Source organism: Nerophis lumbriciformis, linkage group LG17 (assembly GCF_033978685.3).
Source record: "Nerophis lumbriciformis linkage group LG17, RoL_Nlum_v2.1, whole genome shotgun sequence".
In the NCBI taxonomy this organism is placed as follows: Eukaryota; Metazoa; Chordata; class Actinopteri; order Syngnathiformes; family Syngnathidae; genus Nerophis; species Nerophis lumbriciformis.
The window spans coordinates 32,552,501-32,577,610 of NC_084564.2; the positions used below are offsets into that span (position 1 = coordinate 32,552,501).

General features: G+C 40.7%; 2 protein-coding genes across 6 annotated transcripts in view; one reads left to right on the plus strand and one right to left on the minus strand.

Moving 5' to 3' along the window:
• LOC133614823 (rho guanine nucleotide exchange factor 26-like) overlaps positions 1-984 on the plus strand; it is an 89,764-nt gene extending 88,780 nt beyond the window's left edge. For all 4 annotated transcript variants that reach the window (XM_061973098.1, XM_061973096.2, XM_061973099.1 and 1 more), the window contains one exon: positions 1-984. This exon is cut by the window's left edge and continues 86 nt beyond it. In XM_061973098.1, coding sequence (XP_061829082.1) covers positions 1-57 — 57 coding nt within the window. In that variant the 3' untranslated portion in view covers positions 58-984.
• The window catches only part of dhx36 (DEAH (Asp-Glu-Ala-His) box polypeptide 36), a 64,779-nt gene that overhangs the window by 3,307 nt on the left and 36,362 nt on the right, over positions 1-25,110 (minus strand). Inside the window, exons 14-26 of one of the 2 annotated variants that reach the window (XM_061973095.2) lie at positions 24,575-24,630; positions 24,411-24,475; positions 20,573-20,716; positions 20,150-20,267; positions 19,087-19,185; positions 16,140-16,313; positions 15,956-16,042; positions 15,793-15,876; positions 14,702-14,801; positions 14,536-14,626; positions 11,209-11,329; positions 5,031-5,183; positions 4,705-4,961 (exon numbers count right to left, since the gene is read on the minus strand). In XM_061973095.2, coding sequence (XP_061829079.1) covers positions 4,728-4,961; positions 5,031-5,183; positions 11,209-11,329; positions 14,536-14,626; positions 14,702-14,801; positions 15,793-15,876; positions 15,956-16,042; positions 16,140-16,313; positions 19,087-19,185; positions 20,150-20,267; positions 20,573-20,716; positions 24,411-24,475; positions 24,575-24,630 — 1,526 coding nt within the window. In that variant the 3' untranslated portion in view covers positions 4,705-4,727. Of the gene's footprint in view, positions 1-4,605; positions 4,962-5,030; positions 5,184-11,208; positions 11,330-14,535; positions 14,627-14,701; positions 14,802-15,792; positions 15,877-15,955; positions 16,043-16,139; positions 16,314-19,086; positions 19,186-20,149; positions 20,268-20,572; positions 20,717-24,410; positions 24,476-24,574; positions 24,631-25,110 lie in introns of those variants that run through there. The other variant, XM_061973094.1, reaches the window with a different exon arrangement.

The following is a 25,110-nucleotide window of genomic DNA, read 5'->3' on the forward strand; positions in this document are numbered from 1 at the left end:
ATCCAGCGCAACGTGCAGAGGATGGACCGCCTGCAAGGACTAGAGACCAACGTGTGACCTCGCTTTTCTACGCGTGACGCCTTCAGGGACTCAAGACGGGTACGGCGGGAGAAGAGTTTGGTCGCAGCCTTGATCCAGATGACGTCACCATAAACAAAGATTATTCATGTGAACGTCTTCCAGGTCTCTTAGCTGCCGGTGCACCATCTGTGTTCTCCTTCATCCCTTAAGGGGGCTTCTTCTACGCCAAACTCATCCAAACACGCCTTTTCCCACACGGTTATAAATAAATAAATAAATGGGTTGTACTTGTATAGCGCTTTTCTACCTTCAAGGTACTCAAAGCGCTTTGATACTACTTCCACATTTACCCATTCACACAGGTTCCTACAAAGTTGGCAGCATATTACTGAAGGATGTCAATCTATTTGAACCATGAGCGTTGTAATTATGAAGAAAACATGCAGGTTTTTGTGTAAACAGGAAGATGTTATCATAGTCTAAAGCTTAAGGCACTTTTTTTCCTGAAGAATCATGTCAACAGAAGGGAAGAAAATCTGTTGCCAGATTAGTATTCTCTCCAAATGTACACACACCTGCATGGACTCCTGTGGATGTCAGGCAGACATTCATTTTGTGTCGCCCCCTCGACGTGAAAAAAAATAAATGGCCAGGTGCTGTGATGATGGCCATCTGTCACCGCCACCTTTTATTGTTAAAGGAGAACAGCAGCAGAAGTATCCTCAAGATGCCAGATTATTTTGTTGATTGTGTCCTCCAAATGAATGATGTTGCACATGTAAATATGTAAAGTCATGTAAAAGTTTATCTTTTCTAAATACAGATCAATATACTGAAATGTTCTTTTTGAAACACATGATTACATAACACTAGGCTGAAAAACAGCACTTTCATAAGTGTACCTAATGAAGTGTCCGGTGATTGTATATTCCCAACGCAAACAATAAAAACTTGTTACAGTTACCAATATGTCATGTCCAGTCAGAATGGGTTTCTTACCGTCATACAACTGCCTCGCCACTTTTTGGTACAGAGCATACAAGCAACATGACACTAAATGTAGATATATCCCATTGCATTTATGTACATGGCAGGATGCACAATCACAATAAAACTGCACTTTTGGTACATTGGTAGCTTAGTTAACATTTTGCATATCACATTACAATTTAGCACTTCAGCAACTGTCTGTGAAAGCAAAATATGTTTTCCAGTTTATTGCAATATACAGTACAGGCCAAAAGTTTGGACACACCTTCTCCTCATTCAATGTATTGTCTTTATTTTCATGACTATTTACATTGTAGATTGTCACATCAAAACTATGCATGAACACATGTGGAGTTATGTACTTCACAAAAAAAAAGTGAAATAACTGAAAACATGTTTTATATTCTAGTTTCTTCAAAATAGCCACCATTTTCTCTGACTAATGCTTTGCACACTCTTGGCATTCTCTCCATGAGCTTCAAGCACACCTGTGAAGTGAAAACCATTTCAGGTGACTACCTCTTGAAGCTCATGGAGAGAATGCCAAGAGGGTGAAAAGCAGTAATCAAAAAGGGTGGCTATTTTGAAGAAACTAGAATATAAAACATGTTCTCAGATATTTCACCTTTTTTTGTTAAGTACATAACTCCACAGTGTTCATTCATATTTTTGATGTGACAATCTACAAGGTAAATAGTCATGAAAATAAAGAAAATGTTTGGCCTGTACTGTGTCTCTGCAGGGTGCCGTTAGCATTATTAGCATATACGACATAACAGTTTCATATCACGGTTATTGTCACCAAAATGATTGCAGTTCTCATCATCATAGTATTGTGGAATGTGCTGAAAAAGTACTTCTACACACACAATCATTTCACCAAGTATTTTTATAAATAACTAAAATAGACAGTTAGAAACACACTAGTTTTCATGTTTTGTTTTTTTATGCTTCACTAATAGTGTTTTAGTCCGTTTTAATGGCTAAACTTTTTTTGTTTTAGATATTGATTTGTACTGTAGCACTTTGAGATTTATTTAAATTAAAGTGTTTGTCAAATTGGTAAATGGGTTAAAGTATAACCCATTTACACTTTTCTACCTTCAAGGTACTCAAAGCACTTTGACACTATTTCCACATTCACACACTGATGGCAGGAGCTCCCATGCAAGGCCCTCAATCTCGTTACCTTGCGTAATGACAATAAAGCTGATTCTGATTCTGATTCTAACCACAATCCATCAGGAGCAAGGGTGAAGTGTCTTGCTCAAGGACAAATGGACGTGACGAGGTTGGTAGAAGGTGGGGATCGAACCAGGAACCCTCAGGTTGCTGGCACGGGCACTCTCCCAACCGCACCATGCCGCCCCCCCCAAATAAATTATATTATTTACTATTTCTGGCGGGCGCTCTGCCGTCCTACTTTGTTTGGCGGTCCTTGAACACGTTGAAAAACACCTTCGCCTTGTAATCATCGATCACTGGAGAGCACAGCTTGTAGGTTCAATGTGAACAACTGAATATCTAAGTTGCTCTGACAGCAATGTGTTTTATACACGTTTAGATTGGGTTGTTTTGTTTCTTAACGGGGAAATATGTTAATGTCTCTCGTTTTCATGTTAGCATTTGAGTTAGCAAGCTGGCGGCAATCAAACTGTGAGTTTATCAAAACGCAGTTGTCCATCAAGGTATTGGGATAATTTTAATATAAAATGGTAATACTAACCGCCGAGAGTTTTCCCGCGGTCGTCATTATTATCGTTTATCATTACATCCCTAATAGCATACCGTTTCAGACAAAATATTCAAAAGTAAAGCCCAAGAGTTACACATGCTGAGCAGACGTCAGTAACAGGTAGTAGCCCCATTTAAAATGCTGACTGGGATATTTCTAGGATCCTTTCAGTGGTGTGGCGTCAGGGCCAGCAAGACCTTCTCTGCTGGCCTAACATAACCAGAACATCATCATCATAATTAAAGATAAAAGTCATTTTTAATTGACTTTCCCTAAATATGTACAATTATTCATATTGTCTTCATGTCATATTATGCTCCTTCCATTGCTGTTGTTTTTAGTTTATAGAGTTTCTATCCAATCAGAATTCAGCTAGCTTATGTTGCCATGCTGTACCAAATCTGCCTTCAGAATCAACAATGTGTGTGCACTGTAAGTGAACGGGCACATACAGTTGATAGACAATTGCGATAGCCAATCAGATCAGGAGTTGTTATCAGTAAGGCCTTCCAGCTGGCCTAAGGCAGATATATATTGAGCTAGGTAACATAAGACCTCCATTATCCAGCATGCCACAGTAGTGAAGAGCATGTGCAGTATGTTTTTGATGAGGACACTGTGGAGTAAACTTGAAGAAGTCAGCCAACACGCCTGTTCTGCATCTTTTAGGATTAAACAAGACAACACATATGTTTGCAAGGCCATTTTCAAGAAGGATATTTAAAGAGAAACTACATCTTGTGAGACCATGTCGGCCAACCCTGGAAGCTCGAATGTGTTCGACAGATTGTAAATTCAAATATTTTATTTCTTTATATTTTCACATTTAGTATGTTGTTTTTCAATGTTGACAGTAGCACATAAGATATGTTTTAATTGCTGATGCAGGGTTATTGATTTTTAAATGTGCCAGAAAATAACTCGTTTTGTACACTGTTGATGTGTTTCAATACGGAGCAGTTACGGAGCAGTGTGTAAATGTTTTATTGTATAGTATTTCTCCAGCAATGGTCATGTGGTGACATCAGTGATGCTATTTTGAAAGGTAATCATTGAAGTCGGACATCAATGAAGAACTAGGTGGGAAACGCACGGCCCACCACTGGATCCTTTACATACAATAACAGGTAAACAACATATTTAATACATTTTTAACACTTACAGAGTAAATCAATTGTGTGCATTTTGGGAACATTCTGAATATTTCAAAGTTGTGTTTTGTACAATTTGATTTGAGTGATGGGTCCCTAAATAAATGTTCAATTCAGTCGGTTTAATCTACATCGTGAATGCACATCTCACATTTCTAAGGGACAATACTGTAGCTGTTATACTTATGTTGTACTGCTCTACAGTACAGGCCAAACGTTTGGACACACCTTCTCATTTCAATGCATTTTCTTTATTTTCATGACTATTAAGATTGTAGATTGTCACATCAAAACTATGACACCTGTGAAGTGAAAAGCATTTCAGGTGACTACCTCTTGAAGCTCATGGAGAGATTAACAAGAGTGTGCAAAGCAGTAATCAGAGAAAGGGGTGGCTATTTTGAAGAAATTAGAATATAAAACATGTTTTCAGTTATTTTACCATTTTTTGTTAAGTACATAACTCCACATGTGTTCATTCATAGTTTTGATGTGACAATCTACAATGTAAATAGTCATGGAAATAAAAAAAACACATTGAATGAGAAGGTGTGTCCAAACTTTTGGCCTGTACTGTATGTACACAATAATGGCTGTGTTGAGTCATTTTAGTAGACAGTAGATCGGTACTACTATACAAGCTGTACATTGACTATTCTATAAAGTATATAGAAGTTTATTGTTCATAACACTACACTTTAAAAAGGGTGAATACAACGCATTGTTTATTTATTGCAAGGTCCTTAAAGTCCAAGTTGTAATTGCAGGTTCGTGCAATAAAAGATCATTGATAAGTTGTTAACTAACCTGTCATACTCCTACTGGCTCTTTTAATTGTTGCCATCATCCTGGTCATCATGGAAGTGAATGTGATTTCCGCTGGGCGTCCATGTGCTGTGGTGGCCTCCAGCGCCGCCCGTCACTGTCGCTGTTTCCTGTGTAGTGATGAGGTCTATGATCGCCGTGATGACCGCGCAGTCTTTGGATTGGCGATTCTGCCAGTCAACAGGAGCCGGGTTCCGTATCTTGTCCTCCAGCAGAGAATCCATCTCTTTCTTCAGACTCTTTAGAAGAAGCGAGAAAATTCATGTCAAGGCCAAGTTGACTGGAACTTTGTCACGAGTGTGTTTTACCTTGACCAGGTGGGCGATGCGCGCTGGTGACCTGAAGACGATCCACTGGTCCACCGCTATGGTCTCCTGGTCCTCGTCCTTCTGGATCGTAACATCGCCTCCGAAAAAGAGCAGGGAGAACGGCGACACCTCGGTGCAGTCGTACAGGAATATCTGAGGACGTAGAAGAAAAACAGAGGTGTCACATTAAAGAAGAGAAGCTGAGGCAGTTTCTACTCTCCCAAGAAAATGTCATCTTGCCCTCAAAGTGAAGTTGTACACTTGAAGACAGCAGGTACCAACATTTATGTGGTGCACGGACGGATTTACAAGGAAAAAGAGTGCAGTAGTATAAGGAAGAGCTTCTGACAACAGTGTGGTAAAAGAACCACTGTTGATACTAACAATTTCATATCCAATATACAACGCCAGCTTTCTCTTAGAAAGCCCTTTTATATTCTGGGTAACGAGATTTATACATAAAAACCAGCAGGTGGCGACAAACGACTTGAATACCCCGAGCAAATCAGAGCTTTTTTTTCAGTCACTCACACACAAACGCATATACCAGTGACCTGACCAGATGCAGACATAAGAGTGCTTCAAAGCAAGCAAGCAAGTTAGCTGATTGTTGATAACGAAGACGAAAAATGAATAACAATCTATTTTCCTGACCATAAGTAATCAAAAGAAAAGCACGCTGACTAAGCCGATAACAAAAAAAAACTGACATTTTATTCAACGAATAAAAACAAGACATTGTTAAAAGAAACGATAGCCAATCATATTTAATTTTGGTAGGAATATACATAGGAATATACCTATACAGTACAGGCCCAAAGTTTGGACACCTTCTCATTCAATTAGTTTTCTTTATTTTCTGATTACTTTTTCACACACTCTTGGCATTCTCTTGATGAGCTTCAAGAGGTAGTCACCTTAAATGGTTTTCACTTCACAGGTGTGCTTGAAGCTCATGAAGAGAATGCCAAGAGTGTGCAAAGAAAGTCAGAGCAAAGGGTGGCTATTTTGAAGAAACTAGAATATAAAACATGTTTTCAGTTATTTCACCTTTTTTTGTTAAGTACATAACTCCACATGTGTTCATTCATAGTTTTGATGTGACAATCTACAATGTAAATAGTCATGAAAATAAAGAAAACACATTGAAATGAGAAGGTGTGTCCAAACTTTTGGCCTGTACTATATATACATATATATATATATATATATATATATATATATATATATATATATATATATATATATATATATACTGCTCAAAAAAATTAAAGGAACACTTTGAAAACACATCAGATTTCAATGGTGAAAAAAAAATGTCGGATATCTATACTGATATGGACAGTTTAATGTCTCAGGAACAAAAGGATGCCACATCTTTTGATGGAAATAAAAGTTTTCAGCCTACAAAGGGCTCAGTATATAGACACCCCAAAAATCAAAGAGAAAAAATGATGTGGCAGGCTTGTCCATTTTACCTAAATTCAATATCTGCAACTCAAAATTCTTTTCAATATCTTGTGTGGCCCCCACGTGCTTGTATGCATGCTTGACAACGTCGCGGAATGCTCCTAATGAGACGACGGATGGTGTGTTGTGGGATGTCCTCCCAGATCTGTCTAAGGGCATCGGTGAGCTCCTGTAAAGTCTGAGGAGCAACCTGGCGGCGTCTGATGGACCGAAACATTATGTCCCAGAGGTGTTCTATCGGGTTTAGATCAGGTGATCGTGAGGGCCATTCAATTGTGTCAATTCCTTAATCCTCCAGATACTGTCTGCATACTCTTGCCACATGAGGCCGGGCATTGTCGTGGACCAAGAGGAACCCAGGACCTACTGCACCACAGTAGGGTCTGATCACGGATGCAAGGATTTCATCCCGATACCTAATGGCAGTCAGACTGTCGTTCTCTAGCCTGTAGAGGTCTGTTCGTCCCTCCATGGAAATGCCTCCCCAGACCATCATTGACCCACCACCGAACGGGTCATGCTGAATGATGTTGCAGGCAGCATAACGCTCTCCTTGGCTTCTCCAGACCCTTTCACGTCTATCACAGGTGCTCAGGGTAAACCTGCTCTCATCTGTGAAAAGCACAGGGCGCCAGTGGCGGACTTGCCAATTATGGTGTTCTATGGCAAATGCCAATCGAGCTACACGGTTCTGAGCAATGAGCACAGGGCACACTACAGGGTGTTGTGCCCTGAGGCCACCCTCGTGAAGTCTGTTTCTGACTGTTTGGGCAGAGACATTCACACCAGTAGCCTGCTGGAGGTCATTCTGTAGGGCTCGGGCAGTGCTCAACCTGTTCCTCCTTGCACAAAGCAGCAGATATCGGTCCTGCTGATGGGATGAGGACCGTCTACGGCCCTGTCCAGCTCTCCTAGAGTAACTGCCTGTCTCCTGGAATCTCCTCCAAGCTCTGGAGATTGTACTGGGAGACACATCAAATCTTGCAACAGCACGCATGGATGTGCCATCCTGGAGGAGTAGGACAATCTGCGCAACTTCAGGAGGGTTAAGAAATCGCCTCATGCTCTCAGTCGTGATAATGACTTTAGCTAAAGCCAACACTTGTGGAAAAACAGTTAAAAAAAGATCAAGAGGGAGGAACTTGAAATGGCCTCCACCTGCAAAACCAGTCCTGTTTTGGGGGCCATCTCGTTGTTGCCCCTCTAGTGCACCTGTTGTTAATTCCATCAACACCAATACAGCTGAAACTGATTAACAACCCCCTCTGCCACGTACCTGACCAAAACCTTATCAGAAAAGTGCAATTGAATTCATGCCATACCCTGATAAAAAACTGTTCCTTTAATTTTTTTGAGCAGTGTATATATATATATATATATATATATATATATATATATATAGTATATTAAAGTTAAAGTTAAAGTACCAATGATTGTCACACACACACTAGGTGTGGTGAAATGTGTCCTCTGCATTTGACCCATCCCCTTGTTCACCCGCTGGGAGGTGAGGGGAGCAGTGGGCAGCGGTGGCCGCGCCCGGGAATCATTTTTGGTGATTTAACCCCCAATTCCAACCCTTGATGCTGAGTGCCAAGCAGGGAGGTAGGGCTGGGCGATATATCGCGGGTTTGTCTCTGTGCGATATAGAAAATGACTATATCGTGATATTCGAGTATACGTTCTCACGCAGTTGCTTTTAGCTGCTGGCATTACACTACAGGCTCTCCTCGCTCTTTTCTGTGTCTCCTTCTCACAGACAGACAAGCGCACCTTCTTACATACGTCACTTACTGTCACGACATACGTATATATGCCTTCGCGCAGCAAAGAGGTAGCAGCATGGGTAACGTTAGCTGTGATGCTAGCGCAGCTGTGCGAGTGGTAATACGAGAGAGAGAATGTGCGAATCTGGTAAGAAATGAAGGAATAATTAATTCCCCCAAAAAACAGCCGGGGGTCCATCGTCCGGCGGAGGTCTGCCTTCAAGTGGGAATATGTCAAACAGGCAACCGTAATTTGTCAAGTGTGGGGCAAAACGTTGCTATAAAAAGTAGCATTACTGCTAATATGTAGCATCATTTCAAAAGTCACCTGCTAGAGAATGAGTGCTTACTCCACATGTCAACATCTCTGTTCGGTGCCACACGCCCACACCATCAAAATGCTGAGGCAAACATTTCCAGATCAACACCGTATGAAAAAAATAGTGATTTTTTTGTTGTTGTGATTTCCTTCTCTGCATGAAAGTTTAAAATGAGCATATATTAATGCAGTATGAAGAAGAATGTTTTAATGTAGACACATAGAATCATCATACTGCTGTGATTATATGCATCAAGTGTTCATTCAAGGCTAAGGCAAAATATAGAGATATATATTGTGTATCGCCATATGGCCTTAAAATATTGCGATATTAAAAAAAGGCCATATCGCCCAGCCCTACAGGGAGGTAATGGCTCCCATTTTTATAGTCTCTGGTATGACTCGGTCGGGGTTTGAACTCACATCCTACCGATCTCAGGGCGGACACTCTAACCACTCGGCCAATGAGTAGGTGGCCTAGTGTATGTAATGTAATGTAATGTAATATATATATATATATATATATATATATATATATATATATATATATGTATATATATATATACATACATATATATATATATATATATACATACATATATATATATATATACACATACATATATATATATATATACATACTAGAGATGCGCGGTTTGCGGACACAACCGCGGAGTCCGCGGATTATCCGCGGATCGGGCGGATGAAATTAAAAAAAATAAGATTGTATCCGCTCGCGGGTCGGGTCGGGCGGATTAATTAGATTTTTTTTTTTTTTTTTTTTTTTTTTGTTTGTTTTTTTGCGGGTGGCAGTTAAACCAATTCGGAAATATATATACATAGTTAAATGTTGTTACCCACATACGAAAAACGAGCAGGCACCTGCAGCATATGCCACAACAGAAGAAAAAAAAAGAAAAGAGATGGACACTTTTACGGAGCGGAGAAGGGACGCCTCGCCGGGGTCCGGGACCGAGGCCCCTTCCCCCGAGAGGGCCCCACCGGGAGCCGTAGCTGAGGCGATCCGCGAGAAGGGCCCGACGCACGTCCAGGGTCACTACCGCGCCCACCGCACCGACACCCCGCCTCGTCCGCTTTCGCCGCGGCCGGCGTCACGCGCAGCAGGTAAGCAGCTTACCTGCCCGCCACCCCCGTGGCCGGGAGCTCGTAACATGGGTCACTCCGCGCGCTCCGCCCGCGCAGCTAACCTGCTTGCCACCCCTGTTGCCGGGGGCGCGTAACAGGGGTCACTCCGCGCACAGTGCGCTCACGAAAGGGGTGGGGCTCACCCTGGTTGATATAGAGAGCAGGACGGTGGCCATGGAATTTCATTTAAGGTTTGTGATAAACCATCAAACTCATTCGTTAAAAGGACTCTATAGTAATAGAAAGCGAAATTTTCTGGACATTATCATGCAAGAAAAGTTTATTTTTGGGATCGCGATCACCGCGTAATGATTTTTAAAGGTTGCATTACATTATTAACTGTCCCATGTGATCAGCCAGTGCGATTGGAAGTCCATGCTCAATTATTGCCTCCGTAAATAAAACTTCGGCATTTATCACATCCAAAGAATCTGTTTGGGCGACGAAAAACGTTGAAAGTTTTCCACTTGTATCGCTAGCAACGGCATTAGACTTGTGTTTTTTTGTCCCAACGTGGTCTTTTACATCGCTAATTCCTCCGTGTCCGATCGAAAAATTTTGTCTGCACAAGGTGCAATTCGCGTAGTTTTCACCCTTTTTTTTTTTTTAAATTAATATTAGATATATAACAACGGGCGGATGGCGGGCGGATGCAGTTTTGATCAAACGTTACATCGGGTGGATGGCGGATGGATGACGACTTTCTGACGCGGTTGCGGATGAGATAAATTGCCTATCCGCGCATCTCTAATATATATATATATATATATATATATATATATATATATATATATATATATATATATATATATATATATATATATATATATATATATATATATATATATATACACACAGTATATATATATTTATTTACTGAGGGAACAGTCATGTCGTCTTTGATTTTGTCAAAGGTTGTTTTATATTTGAGCTACTGTATAACGACAAACATTAGATGACAGCACTGCTTGGCGAAGGTAATACATTTAAAGGAAGCATTTCTAAAGGGGAGGAAGAAAGCAGAGGCAAACGTTTCACTTTGTGGATTTATAACATAACGTGCGTAACGTCCCTGCCATGTTTTTCTCTCCTATTGGTGTGACCTCGACAGCTTCACACTCTTCAGTAATTATGAGCAGAGGAAGATGATGATGAAGATTACTGTGACAAGAGAGGACATGAAAGGTGTGCTCCAGCACAATGACGGCACACATTGACACAGACAGACATAAAAGACCTGCACCTCTTACAAATGTGTGGGGGCTTTAAAGCACCTTTGAGAGGGAGTTGAAAGGCGGCGTTTTAATCAAATATTCATTCAAGCTAACGCTGCCGAGACCCCCTCTGCCAACCTTTATAGTGCTCCCCCGCCCCTCCCTACCCTGAGATGGCGCCAAAAGCAGCCACCCGAGCGGCGTCGGGCACACATTTTGACTTTTGACACGTGTTATGTGCTTTCCCTCCCCGGATTACTCACGCTGCTGGTTCTCATCTTGAGGTGATAGATGAGCCACGTGTAGTTGAACTTTGTCTCCTCATAATTGACAGACTTGGGGTGGATGCACACCTTTCCATCATGCTGTGTGTAGACTTTTACCCTGCACAACGTAACAGAGTGCAAGATGGGGTCAACTTCTCAATGTGTACATCAGAATCACAAGTACTTTATTCATCCCCGAGGGGAAATTAGTGCCATGATTATTAGACTTTGAATGCTTATTGGATGTAAGAATATCTGGTGAGTACCAAGACAAATCACGTGTCCACAGTCAAGGATGTATGGATGCTGCTATCGGCACAGGAGAACTGTAGTTCTTTGAAGAGAAAAATGAATTCCAACATGTGACTAAGCATGGGCCGGTTACTCGAAAGTGAGAGTTTAAAAACCACTAAAATTGAAAGTTATAGAAATTCTTTAAAGTGGCATGCGGCAATACCCCTCTTGCTGCACACAGCTCCAGATGAAGAAGGCTAATCCCCTGAACATTTCCCTCGGTTTAAAAATGATTCAGTCTCGCTGTTTTACCTGCCCTAAAAATACAGACCGTGTAGCCTACGTGCCAAACGTGTTTGCAGACATGGCAGCAAGAGAAAGGCAACACGTGGAACATGATCATGGAGATTGCTATTGCTTGTATTCCGTCACATGACTTCTTCCTGGAAGTATTATTGCATTTCATGATTCAACTTCCCGTCTACAGTCATGTTTGCTTACCTTGTTGTTGTCCGCACCGTTTACGAGTTTGTGAGTTTTTCCCCCATCTTTTTTCAAATATAATTATAGATCTTCATTTCTAATTGCTGTCTTTAGTAAAAGCTTAACTCTTTCAGGTTTTGCTCACATTTGCTTTCTTTGATTTAGACTTGCCGAGTTGGTGTTTTACGAAATACGCGTAGCAAAATTACGTCTTGAGAACTCCGAAACAAGATACAATATAAATAACATCAAGATAATACTTAAATGGGAAATAATAAACATTAAAAGTATATCAAACAAACCTTAGTATCACTAAGTAATCAGTAATCACTGCAAATTCGCTCTCCCTTCTACTCCTTCTCTACTGGAGTGCGCACAACTTTTCTCGCAGTCGTTTCATAAAATCTTGCAGCCTTCCGCCTTTCTTGATTACCTCTCAATGAACTCTTAAGAAACGTCTATCATTTTCACAATTTGAACGGTTTGTACAGCCAAAGACAATGCAAGCATAGGCCATTTTTTCTTCAAGTAGGACTAAATGGTGCCCTAGCCTTTAAATAGGCCCCTTTTTAGACCAGTTGATCTGCCGTCTCACTTTTCTGCTCTGCCCACCTCTCTTGTGTGGAGAGGAACCGCACTCTCACATTATTAATTGGTCACCCAAGTAGGGTCCCCACATCTGCGGACACTTCCAAGGTTTTTCGTTGTTACCATTGGGTTGAGATTTTCCTTGCCCTGATGTGAGATCTGAGCCGAGGATGTCGTTGTGGCTTGTCTAGCCCTTTGAGACATTTGTGATTAAGGGCTATTAAGGTCAACTTTGATTGATTGATTGGAAACGCTCTTGTGGACAAATTTTGAGCAAGTCTCCAAAACATGTTGAGATTCAGTTTTAAGCCTCTACCTTCTTTTATTTATTTTTTTAAACTTCCTAAAAGGATATTGTTATCAAATATTTATATTGTAATCTTTTTGAGCCACTTAGTGATAGGATTTTTGCATTTTACGGTATGTTTTTATTTTTTTTTACAAAAAGTAAGGTTACAAAGAAAATAACTCATGTTGTCAGTTGAGTTGCAGATTTAGCATTTTATCATTTATTGAAAAATAATTCAGACTTTTTATAACCATTTTAAATGAACTTTTATCATGTTCTAATATTGTGTTTAAAAATGACTGTTTAGCTGAAAAAAGTATTTTTCTCTTCTTTAGAAAAAAAACATTTTTAAAATAACACATTTTAGGGTTGTAATTATAATTATAATAATAATGCAATATGAGCCCGTGATATGATACTAGTTCGTTATTTTCTTATACATACAATTGTTTGAGCAAAACAAAGTCAATATTACACAATTAAACAAAATACAAAAATACCATCTCAAAGTCCTCCTGTGTCCAGGGACATTGTCCCCAAAATTGTAAACATTGACAAAAACAAAATAAAAAGATTTTGAGGAAATAAAAATATCCACACTTGTATTGATCGTACATTGAAATTATCTTTGGTATTGACACCACCAATATATGAAAAGATACATCTTCCATGTCGTGTAGTGACTGCTACCAGGGGGGTCGTATAGAAGGGGAAAGTAATGACAATTCTCAGGTCCCACAGGCTTCTAGGGCCCACAATGAATGGGGTACACCAATATTCTTTTAGGGGTCCCAGAATTCCTAGCAACTGCCCTAACTGCGACAATGCTCACACACCAACAGTTGTTGTTGTATCATCCTCTATACTCTTATTAATCTACTTGTTAATTTCCTATTAATATTTGCTTACTTTCTGCTGTAACTTGGTTCCCGACACTTCGTAAACTTTACTAAGCACTTATATCTTAGTGTTGACTTAGCTTATCTATTAGCATGCCTGCTCCTGGCTTGCTTATGCTGTAACATGTTTAGCCGTGTCCTCCAGTGATAATGTTACTTGATATTGATACTTAAGATACTAAGAAATGCAGTTTATTTGCTGTAATGTAGGTGATTATTATTAACTTAAGAGGGTGGTTCTACACTATGGAGATACACAATTAACTACTAACTTGTCAGCTGGAGAACTAAAAATAAATACAATGTCTGCCGGAAGGGAATCCATGAATTCCAAAAAGAGCACTACGGAGTCACTCTGACCATGTTAACTGTGAAAAGTACTCACTTGTGTTGCCAGTTATTTAGACAGTAATGTCTGAGAATCATGTGTAGGAGACAGTAAATCTACACTGCTGTACAATCTGTACACTCCAAGTTAAATAATACGTACAGCGTTCCGCTCCTGCCACAGTGGCTCAGAAGCAATCACAACTGCGATGTTTAAGTCAAAGAGTGAGTGATCCAAACGGCACAGCATGAGGCAGACAAGATCATCGGCTCCACTGCAGGGAACAATCTGCTCATGGCCAACCATAAGGTTTAGTAGTGAAACAAACAAGGCGAGGCCTTGCATACAATCGTGCAGATATATTGTCTCAGCAGTGTGACTTGGAAAAAAATAGCGTGAAGGAAACTTTTAATTGAGACTTTAGTTGACATATTACACTGTTTAGACCATTCTCTCTGTCTGGATATCAATAATACTGATTTTGTACTTCAAAATGAACTTACCCGGGCCTCTTTCTGCTGTGGGAAGGTCGGATCATGGCTACCTTAGGATACAGACCAGCTACGATCACAGCTTTGATGAGCTTCTCGTTATCTGAGGGAGAGAATTTAATTTTTTGCAGTGCATCATCTTTTAATGTCTTGGCAGACTGCGCCTCCTCGGTCTCACCTGAGTTGACATTAGATTTGGGGTCTTTAGGGTACCTGCTGCTGACAAAGCCTGCATGCATGAGATGCTCAGCAAACTGTCCCTTCATGTTTTGTAGCATCTAAAGGGAAAAGTAAATCAAATGTCCAATCCACACTAATGATGATTAACGCTGATTATATCCTGTTAACCATAAGGACATTTTAGCCAACCAGGAAACAGAAGAAAGTCCATCCGTCCATCCATCCATCCATTTTCTGCCGCTTGTCCCGGAACTTCCGGAAAAGGCACGACGACTTTAACAGCTCTAGCTGGAGGTAACCTTCTCATTTTTGTGAAGTCCACATGTGGCAGTATCTGTAATCTAGCAGCTGTATCTACCTCTGCATGCTCTTGATTGCGCTACTATGATGATAGTGTTTCACTTGTTTTGTTATTTACAATAAATATTAAGTGGCACGTATATGCTCTTTAATGCTATTAAAACGTTGCCAAAGCCCATGTCCAAAGCCATGGCAAGTGGTTTTACCGACAAGACAAGACTATTTTCATCCACAATCGCCATGAGCCGTCATCACTGGAGCCAGAAGTGGTCCTGGCTAGATTTACGACCTCTACGGCGGAGCAGGCGGAAGACGGTAGATGTAAGAACCACCACAACGGCTGAGATAGCGGAAAAAGGCACCTCCACATCCATGTGGGCCCAGTGATGGGGAAATAACAACCCAAGACCTCAACGGTGGAACGAGTGGAGGATGATTGCTAACCCTATGGAGCGTCACCACGACTGGGATGGCGGATGAAGGCTGCAGCATAAAAGGGTCCCCAGTCGTCTAGGACCCCATGCCACTGGACCCTGACCCGAATCTGTCAAGGATCGTGTGGTGACTTTGCACCAGTCTCCCCACGTTGAACAAAGTCACGCACAGGCATCCTCCATAAAGGGATATATATATATATATATATATATATATATATATATATATATATATATATATATATATATATATATATATATATATATATATATATATATGTAAACGTACATTGTATATAAATAAAGAAAAGTGTGTTTTTAAGAATATACATGTGTGTGTACCAATTTTGCTCACCTTGAGTGTGTTGGCAGACAGGAAGTTGTCCCAGCAGTAGTCCCTCTCACAACGTGCACCACGTTGTTTAGCATCCTCCCAGCCCTGACCAATCATTGGATTAAATGAAGGTGGATCAGTTGGTCCATCACACAGGGACTGTAGGTGTGAGCCACTTTATTACCTGAAAGGCATTGACTACAGTGAGGTGGTCACTCTTGGAGTTTCTAGACAAGGTTTTCCTCCTCATGTCCGCCATCTTTTCTTTGCCCTGAGTAGAAAATCAAATAACAGCGTGAGGTAATCCTGTGGACAGGTGTGTATCTATATATGCTTGCTGCATTAATGTATGAGAGTCAAAGGTCTACCAGGGGTATGAAGAAAGGGTCTTTGAAGCTGAGAGATGCGGCAATGGTGAGCACTGGGTCGAGGCAGCCAAGCAGAGCTCCAAACAGGATGAGTTTCCCAATGTGAGGCTCTACGGGCAGGCGGGCCAGATGGACACCGAGCGCTGTCAGATTCTCGGAATGATCCAAGGCATTCTGACAAACAGCAAAGCAAAAGTGTAGAGTAGCTTAATATCTTATATTAAATATAGCCTTGCTTTTTTTAAACTCATTTTAGTTTGATATACTAAATAACATTAACAGACACCTGATGTGTAGAAGTTCATAGTATATCCAGCCTAACATGCTATCTGTAGCTGTAATACAGTTACCGTATTTTTCGGAGTATAAGTCGCTTCGGAGTATAAGTCGCACCGGCTGAAAATGCACAATAAAGAAGGAAAAAAAACATATATAAGTCGCACTGGAGTATAAGTCGCATTTTTGGGGGAAATGTATTTGATAAAACCCAACACCAAGAATAGACATTTGAAAGGCAATTTTAAATAAATAGAGAATAGTGAACAACAGGCTGAATAAGTGTACGTTATATGACGCATAAATAACCAACTGAGAACAAGCCTGGTATGTTAACGTAACATATTATGGTAAGAGTCATTCAAATAACTATAACATATAGAACATGCTATACATTTACCAAACAATCTGTCACTCCTAATCGTTAAATCCGATGAAATCTTATACGTCTAGTCCAGTGGTTCTTAACCTTGTTGGAGGTACCGAACCCCACCAGTTTCATATCCGCATTCACCAAACCTTTCTTTAGTGAAAAATAAAATTATGTTTTTTTTCAAATTCAAGACAAAGTTATATGTTTTTGGTAACACTTTAGTATGGGGAACATATTCTAAGTAACAAAGACTTAATTTAGAGTTTGTTGGAACATATTCTACAAACTCCGTTTCCATATGAGTTGGGAAATTGTGTTAGATGTAAATATAAACGGAATACAATGATTTGCAAATCCTTTTCAACCCATATTCAATTAAATGCACTATAAAGACAAGATATTTGATGTTCAAACTCATAAACTTTATTTTTTTTTGCAAATAATAATTAACTTAGAATTTCATGGCTGCAACACGTGCCAAAGTAGTTGGGAAAGGGCATGTTCATCACTGTGTTACATCACCTTTTCTTTTAACAACACTCAATAAACGATTGAAAACTGAGGAAACTAATTGTTGAAGCTTTGAAAGTGGAATTCTTTCCCATTCTTGTTTTATGTAGAGCTTCAGTCGTTCAACAGTCCGGGGTCTCCGCTGTCGTGTTTTACGCTTCATAATGCGCCACACATTTGATGGGAGACAGGTCTAGACTGCAGGCGGGCCAGGAAAGTACCCGCACTCTTTTTTTTACAAAGCCATACTAGTGTAACACGTGCTGAATGTGGCTTGGCATTGTCTTGCTGAAATAAGCAGGGGCGTCCATGAAAAAGACGGCGCTTAGATGGCAGCATATGTTGTTCCAAAACCTGTATGTACCTTTCAGCATTAACGGTGCCTTCACAGATGTGTAAGTTACCCATGTCTTGGGCACTAATGCACCCCCATACCATCAGAGATGCTGGCTTTTGAACTTTGCGTCGATAACAGTCTGGATGGTTCGCTTCCCCTTTGGTCCGGATGACACGATGTCGAATATTTCCAAAAACAATTTGAAATGTGGACTCGTCAGACCACAGAACACTTTTCCACTTTGCATCAGTCCATCTTAGATGATCTCGGGCCCAGAAAAGCCGGCGGCGTTTCTGGATGTTGTTGATGAATGGCTTTTGCTTTGCATAGTAGAGCTTTAACTTGCACTTACAGATGTAGCGACGAACTGTATTTAGTGACAGTGTTTTTTTGAAGTGTTCCTGAGCCCATGTGGTGATATCCTTTAGAGATTGATGTCGGTTTTTGATACAGTGCCGTCTGAGGGATCAGAGGTCACGGTCATTCAATGTTGGTTTCCGGCCATGCCGCTTACGTGGAGTGATTTCTCCAGAGTCTCTGAACCTTTTGATGATATTATGGACCGTAGATGTTGAGATCCCTAAATTTCTTGCAATTGCACTTTGAGAAATGTTGTTCTTAAACTGTTTGACTTTTTGCTCACGCAGTTGTGGACAAAGGGGTGTACCTCGCCCCATCCTTTCTTGTGAAATACTGAGCATTTTTTGGGAAGCTGTTTTTATACCCAGTCATGGCACCCACCTGTTCCCAATTAGCCTGCACACCTGTGGGATGTTCCAAATAAGTGTTTGATGAGCATTCGTCAACTTTATCAGTATTTATTGCCACCTTTCCCAACTTCTTTGTCACGTGTTCCTGGCATCAAATTCTAAAGTTAATGATTATTTGCAAAAAAAAAAAATGTTTATCAGTTTGAACATCAAATATGTTGTCTTTGTAGCATATTCAACTAAATATGGGTTGAAAATGATTTGCAAATCATTGTATTCCGTTTACCGTATATTTACATCTAACACAATTTCCCAACTCATATGGAAACAGGGTTTGTATTTAATTACTTGTATTCTATTGTTACCGTCATTATTTTCCTCTTTGTCATCACTTTTGTCCCTCTGTGGTACCATCACTAAAAAGCAAAATCAGTGATGGCAACTATGTTTTGTGTGACTTTTGAGTGATATTTTTGGTTAAATGTCCATTCCAGTTTGAACGCTTTACTGTATAAATGAGTTTTTCTTTGCAAAGGCCTTATTTTATCTAACATGCTCATGTTTTGTCGTATTTCCCAGCAGACGTGTCAATACAAAAACCTGCAAGTCCATCAATTAAATGGAACATTTCCCTGCTCTCAAAACACAAACAAGAATTTGCTACCGAGACAACTTCTCCAACCAAGACAGAACAATTTCCCAACCGTGGCTAATTCTTTACTTCTTTGTGCTCTTCCTTACCAGGTTTTGGAGGTTCTTGATGGCCAGATTGACAGCCTTTTCAGCGGGAGGGTCAATAGTTTTCTGCAGGAAGACAGCAATGCTGCCGAGCTTCAATATCTGTCCAGGGAAAATGAGAGTACACAATCCGTCATACTCAAATGACACAATCCTATTTCTTGTGCCTGACTAAACAAGTTAGATGCTAATTTCTTGTCTGTTTTCATACAGACTGATGCATTAATTCAGACTTGTTCCAGCTGGCTTCACTTCAAACACATTAAGCTGTACTTCAGAAGCATACAACATCCAAATACACATTCAATAGTCTCTGGTGCAGGCATTGCCAACACTCGATGGGAGTGAACTTTGCCTTTGTGTTCCATTAGCATGCGATGAGGCAAGACTGAGTGTATTGGGAGGTTTGCAAAGAGGATGGTAAAGATGAATATCAAGCCAGAGCCACAAAAGACAATCCTCCTCAAGGCTTCCAGAGGGCGCCCGTCAAGTAGGAAGTCCCCAATGCTACATGTATATGCAGTATCTCACTGAAGTGAGTAGGGTAGCCCCCACATTTCAGAAGCCATCTTCTCTTCAGACAATACTATAGAAATGTAACCTAAAGTGGTCCATGTACAGCTTGCACAGCAAGATTTACTATCCACTGAAAATGAGTCAACACATTATTGTCTAAATAGATAGTAACACAAGTAAGTACACTTCATAGTGAACATGTCCAAACATTGTTATTAAGCGCTGCCCTATTGAGCACTGAATAATGGAACTGGAAACTCAAGACAGCCATGACATTATGTTCTTTACAAGTGTATGTAAACTTTTGATCACGACTGTATACACACGCACGCAAAAACTCTGATCGGAACATTCCTATTCTAAAGTATAGAACTGTCTTACAATATATTGGACTTGTCTGCATGTCTGTTGGGGCGCAACAATATTTTTCATATAGAAGGTATTTCCGTCGCTAAATGATCACATTCATAATTTCTCATATGCTTTGCATTGTGTGCGGATGGCTGATCACATAAATGAAGCTGCATGTGTGCATGTGTTACTGAGGGACCTTGATTTGCAGGCACAGTTCCTCCAGGGGTGTCCTCATGATTTCGGGTAATTGGTAGGCATCCAGCAGGCTGGCTCTGAGACCGTTGTAGAAATGATAACACTTCCCTGGACACACACTGTATATATATATTTGTATATGCAGAACAAAAAGAGAAAGAAAACAAAAGTTATGTCAGTAATTTAATTGAGAATGAATGACACAAAACAGCACATTGCCAGCAGTTGGCACTAATTGGGTCTGGCTCCACTCTGATGTGGGAGCTAGCCAACAGAAGCAACAATACCAGCTGGAAACATTCTGCTTTTGTGAGTACACACTGCTGGTTGGCGAATGGCGTGGACATATGGGGAGCTAGGATTATAAAACTAAAGTTGATATTGCATATAATTACAGAGAGAAAAATATGTAAATATTACCCACCGGCCAGCACGTCCTTTCCTCTGCTTGGCGTTGGCCAAGCTCACCCACTCGGCTGTCATGGTGCTGATGTTGTTGTTGGTGTCAAAGTTAGTTTCCTTAATCTTCCCTCCATCGATCACATAAACCACATCATCTATGGTGATGCTGTGTGGCGGAGGAGAGAAGGGAAAATGGGAATGAAGTCAGATGGAAAAACACATCAAAGCAGGCGGTCCGAAAATGCTTCATTATGACTCACAATCTTTCTGAAGTAAAAGATACAATTGAGCCCAATGGAGAATTTAACGCCTATTTTTAGAGAAGTGATGGAGAGCATGGGCCACTTCTTAAATACGTGTGTGTGTGTATTTGTGAGCGCATGAATATATCTTCAAAGAGACAGTTTGTTCTATTCAATACAATATGTCCGACCTAGTAATAAATCCAAGAAATATATGCTAATTATTCTTTCATCATCGCTTCTATAAAATCCTACGACACGTGCACACGCACGGACATGCACATTCTTGTATTTCTTACCTTCTTGAGACCTCCAAAAAATGCCAAACTCTTTAGGACCACCCTTTCTAGATAAGATAAAGTTTGTATTTACAACATCAATAATATATACATACTAGAGATGCGCGGTTTGCGGGCACAACCGCGGAGTCCGCGGATTATCCGCGGATCGGGCGGATGAAATTAAAAAAAATAAGATTTTATCTGCGCGCGGGTCGGGTCGGGCGGATTAATTATATATATATATTTTTTTTTTTTTTTTTTTTTTGCGGGTGGCAGTTAAACCATATATATAAACAATATATATACATAGTTAAATGTTGTTACCCACATACGAAAAACGAGCAGGCACCTGCTGCATATGCCACAACAGAAGAAAAAAAAAGAAAAGAGATGGACACTTTTACGGAGCGGAGAAGGGACGCCTCGCCGGGGTCCGGGACCGAGGCCCCTTCCCCCCGAGAGGGCCCCACCGGGAGCCGTAGCTGAGGCGATCCGCGAGAAGGGCCCGACGCACGTCCAGGGTCACTACCGCGCCCACCGCACCGACACCCCGCCTCATCCGCCTTCGCCGCGGCCGGCGTCACGCGCAGCAGGTAAGCAGCTTACCTGCCCGCCACCCCCGTGGCCGGGGGCTCGTAACATGGGTCACTCCGCGCGCTCCGCCCGCGCAGCTTACCTGCCCGCCACCCCCGTGGCCGGGGGCTCGTAACAGGGGTCACTCCGTGCGCAGTGCGCTCACGAAAGGGGTGGGGCTCACCCTGGTTTATATAGAGAGCAGGACGGTGGCCATGGAAGTCGGAACCCGCTAAGGAGTGTGTAACAACCCACCTGCCGAATCAACTAGCCCTGAAAATGGATGGCGCTGGAGCGTGGGCCCATACCTGGCCGTCGCCGGCAGCGAGACGCGCTTGGAGGTGCGCTCAGCGCGGCTCCCATATGATTGCGCACTGGTGTGCGTCTGGGTCGTGACAGCGTGGCACGCGAAAGTCTGTGCTGCATTGGATCAGTCTCCTTTCTTTAACAGGCAAAAGCTTTATAACCTCACCATACCTGCCAACTTTTGAAATCAGAAAAACCTAGTAGCCAGGGTCCAAGGGCCGCAGGCCCCGGTAGGTCCAGGACAAAGTCCTGGTGGAGGGTTCAGGGCTTCGCCCCCCGACGCAAAATGATTATTAGCATTCAGACAGGTTAAAATGTTGCTAAAACCATCACTTTTCTATCAGTCACAGTGACTTTTCAAAACAAAAATATTACAGCAAAAATCATATGGGTTGATTGGCATGTTTATTCTGTAAACTAACTTCAATAGTTTGAAATTATTTTGACAGTTAATGCCAGTTATCCTGTCAACCTGTCACAAGACTTCAATTTGTTAATTGAAAGTATAAACAGTATAAACACTTTTTACAGTAAACAAATGGTAAAACAGTACTAAACAATTCCATAAAAAAAAAAAATTGGTTTCATTATTAACTTTCTGTCCAAGCTTGTATAATCTACTGCCTTGTTCAATTGTAAAAAATATTCTGTGCCTAAAATTCACATTTCTATCACAATTATCATACTGTAAACATGGTAAGCTAACTTCATTAAAATGAATAGTCCTGTCAATAGCATGGAATTACAATTCAAATGTAGTTTTTTTGTAAGCCTTTCAAAAGAATTCAAAATATGAAAAATTAATGAAAATTAATTGAAGCCATTAGACACTTGAAAAGTGGCACATCACATCTCTAATGTAATCATTTGAACTTTTCAACAGAAATAGCACTGCAAAAATATTAAGGACATACTTCTGTATTTTGGTAGTTATGCTGTCAACATTTAACAAGATTTCTTCAACTTGGACTTGAAAGCATAAATAGTATAAACACTTTTAACAGTATGTCGTGCTGTGAAATACAGCCGACAGGATTGCGCACCAAACACGAAGCAAGGCCAAAGCGCATGCGGTGCAGGAGAACAAAGGACTTCTTTCATTTAAGGTTTGTGATAAACCATCAAACTCATTCGTTAAAAGGACTCTATAGTAATATAAAGCGAATTTTTCTGGACATTATCATGCAAGAAAAGTTTATTTTTGGGACCGCGATCACCGCGTAATGATTTTTAAAGGTTGCATTACAAACATTTAACTGTCCCATGTGATCAGCCAGTGCGATTGGAAGTCCATGCTCAATTATTGCCTCCGTAAATAAAACTTCGGCATTTATCACATCCAAAGAATCTGTTTGGGCGATGAAAAACGTTGAAATTTTTCCACTTGTATCGCTAGCAACGGCATTAGACTTGTGTTTTTTTGTCCCATCGTGGTCTTTTACATCGCTAATTCCTCCGTGTCCGATCGAAAAATCTTGTCTGCACAAGGTGCAATTCGCGTAGTTTTCACCCTTTTTTTTTTTTTAATTAATGAAAAACCGTATTTTTTATCACTGCACCCGTAACCCGGAATAGGTTGATGAAAACCGTACGAATTACGGGAAAACCGGAGTAGTTGGCAGGTGCCTCACTAATGCCTTGCATCGTCTATATTAGATATAACGGGCGGGTGCGGGCGGATGGCGGGCGGGTGCAGTTCTGATCAAACGTTACATCGGGTGGATGGCGGATGGTTGACGACTTTCTGATGCGGTTGCGGATGAAATATTTGCCTATCCGCGCATCTCTAATACATACTATGCAAATATAAAAAAAAGTCATCTTTTAGTTCATTTTTTTGGTTTGTAGTTGGTTTTTCATCTTCATTATTTACTTCAAGTTATTACAGTATGTCTATATACATATTTATTTATTTATTTTATAAACTTTGGCCAAAGGCGGCGCATTTCAATTTCTTTCACACACTTGTTATTCCATATGTTGGCCAGAGGGGGAGCACTTCAATTTTTTACACACACTTGTTATTTCATATGTTGACCAGAGGGGGAGCACTTTTAAAAGCGACACACAGTCAATTTGAAAAATCCCTCCTTTTTGGGACCACCCTCATTTTGATAGATGTCACCAGCAGTGGTGCAAATGAGACATTCTCTATTAGATGCAATGTTATTGGGACCATGATTTATGTCATCACTTGTTCACACCTCCTCGGATGGAAGATACTTTTCCTTCTTCATGTCTCAAGAAGGGTAGAAATACAAGAACAGACACACACACACACAGACAGACAGACAGACAGACAGACAGACAGACAGACAGACAGACAGACAGACAGACAGACAGACAGACAGACAGACAGACAGACAGACAGAGAGTAAATGGAAAAAGCGTCATCACATTTCAGCTAAGAGAAAACCAAAAACAATTGGTGTTGGAGCAGTCCAAGAGACACACTTACCTTGTCTCGGCTATATTGGTAGCAATAACAATCTTTCGCACCCCAGGAGGCGGCCTTTTGAACACCTGGGAGGAGCGGAGGACAAAGATGAGATTGGATTTCGGTCGTAATTGAGAAAGAGGTTTGCCAAGTCGGCCCAGACGAGCGAAGCAGTAAATACTGACCTGTGTCTGATTAACAGTGGGCATGAGCGAGTGCAGCGGGATGATAACAAAGCTCTCTAAAACACAAACAAAAAGGTGGCATTGGAAACAACAGAATACAACTTGCTTCTGGTTAGAGCTGCTAAAAACACAAAAGGGAATGCATCAACTTAGATATATGATGTACTTCATTATTCACTTGTGAAAATTGAGTAAGTGACAATAAAGCGAGCTTCATTGTCCTGATGGAATTAATAGTGTCTGTCTCCATAGTTACTATATGTCTTTACTAACTAACATGTAAACAGTTACTTTGCAAAAGCAAAAAACAAATTCTTTCAGCTTTACATTTACATTATGACTCTTTACAGACTGCTGATTTGTCAGAGAATGCTGATACAGTGAGGTCTGCAAGTAGTTGGAGAGTTTTGTGTATAATTAGCTTTTTTCGCAATTGATTTTAAACTAAACAGTGATAGAAGTGTAGATTTTTAGCTTAAATGTTTTACAAAATATACAATAGAGCATATACCCTTTAGGAATTACCGTATTTTTCG